Source organism: Eimeria mitis, genomic scaffold, assembly GCF_000499745.2.
Source record: "Eimeria mitis Houghton genomic scaffold, Emh_scaff844, whole genome shotgun sequence".
In the NCBI taxonomy this organism is placed as follows: domain Eukaryota; phylum Apicomplexa; class Conoidasida; order Eucoccidiorida; family Eimeriidae; genus Eimeria; species Eimeria mitis.
The window spans coordinates 9,648-10,858 of record NW_013576212.1 but is presented as its reverse complement, the minus strand read 5'-3'; the positions used below and the strand labels follow the sequence as shown (position 1 = coordinate 10,858).

The 1,211-nt window shown below is 52.5% G+C and overlaps 1 protein-coding gene across 1 annotated transcript in view; it reads right to left on the bottom strand.

Moving 5' to 3' along the window:
* Positions 1 to 17: 17 nt before the first annotated feature.
* The window catches only part of EMH_0023620 (uncharacterized protein), a gene marked incomplete at both ends in the record, with an annotated part of 1,752 nt that continues 558 nt past the window's right edge, over positions 18 to 1,211 (bottom strand). Inside the window, one exon of the mRNA XM_013502172.1 lies at positions 18 to 759. Within this exon, the coding sequence (XP_013357626.1) occupies positions 18 to 759 (742 nt within the window). The remainder of the gene's footprint in view (positions 760 to 1,211) is intronic.

Here is a 1,211-nt window from a genome sequence, read left to right as displayed (position 1 = left end):
ACCACCATGCGAAGAGACTATCTCCTGGTGGCTTTTGTCTCCTTAATGATGTTGCTGTTGCTGCTGAACTCGCGCTGCAGCAACGCAGAGCCAGGTGCTGATCCTGCTTTTCCTGCTCCTGCTGTTGCTGCAGTTGTTGCTGTTGATGCTCCTGTTGGTGGTGCTGCTGATGTTGCTATTGCTGCTGCTCTCGCTGCTGCTGTTGCTGCTGCTGCTGCTGCTGCTGCCACTATTACAACTGCTGTTGCTGCTTCTGTTGCTGCTATTGCTGCTGCTGTTTCTGCTCTTGCTCCTTCTCGTTCTGTTGATGCTGCTGCTGACTTTCCGGCTGCCTTTGTTGCTGCTGCTGCTGCCACACCTGCTGCCGCTGCTGCTGCTACTGCTTCTACTGCTGCCGCTAGTCCTGCTGCTGCTGCCGCTACTCCTGCGGCTCCTGCTGTTGCTGCTGCTGCCGCTGCTGCTTTTGCTGCTTCTTCTGCTGCTGTTGCTGCTCCTCCTTCTGCCGCTACTCCTGATGCTGCTGTCGCTGCTGCTGCTGCCGTTACTTTTGCTGCTGCTGCTGCTGTGGCCGCTACTCCTGTTGCTGCTGCCGCCGCTGCTGCTTCCGTTACTTTTGCTGCTGCTGCTGCTGCTGCTGCTGCTCCAGGCGGGTATTGGTGGTTGACGTGGATGTCCACCAGGGCGACGGCACAGCAGAAATATTTAAGGGACGAAGCGAAGTGAAGACGGTCTCCATACACTGCAGCAACAACTACCCCCCTATTAAACAAAAGTAATAAACCCTAAACCCTAAACCCTAAACCATAAACCCTAAACACTTTCTTTTGCTCTGGTTGTTAAACCCTAAACCCTGAACACTTTCTTTTGCTCTGGTTGTCTTTAGCTCGACCCTTGGTGTGGTGTTTGCTTTGCTACTAAACCCTAAACCCTAAGCCCTTCTATGCATCTCTTTAGGCCGCCTGTTGATATTCCTTTTGCTACTAAACCCTAAACCCTAAACCCTTCTATGTTTCTCTTTATGCCGGCTGTTGATATTTCGCTTGCTACTAAACCCTAAACCCTAAACCCTTCTATGTTTCTCTTTAGGTCGTCTGTTGATATTTCGCTCCCCGATGGCTGCGGCGATGAAGAGTATCTACACGCTCTCGCGCCTGTACGCACCCTGTTGCTGCTGCTTCTGCTGCTACTGCTGCTGCATGCAGCAGCATGCT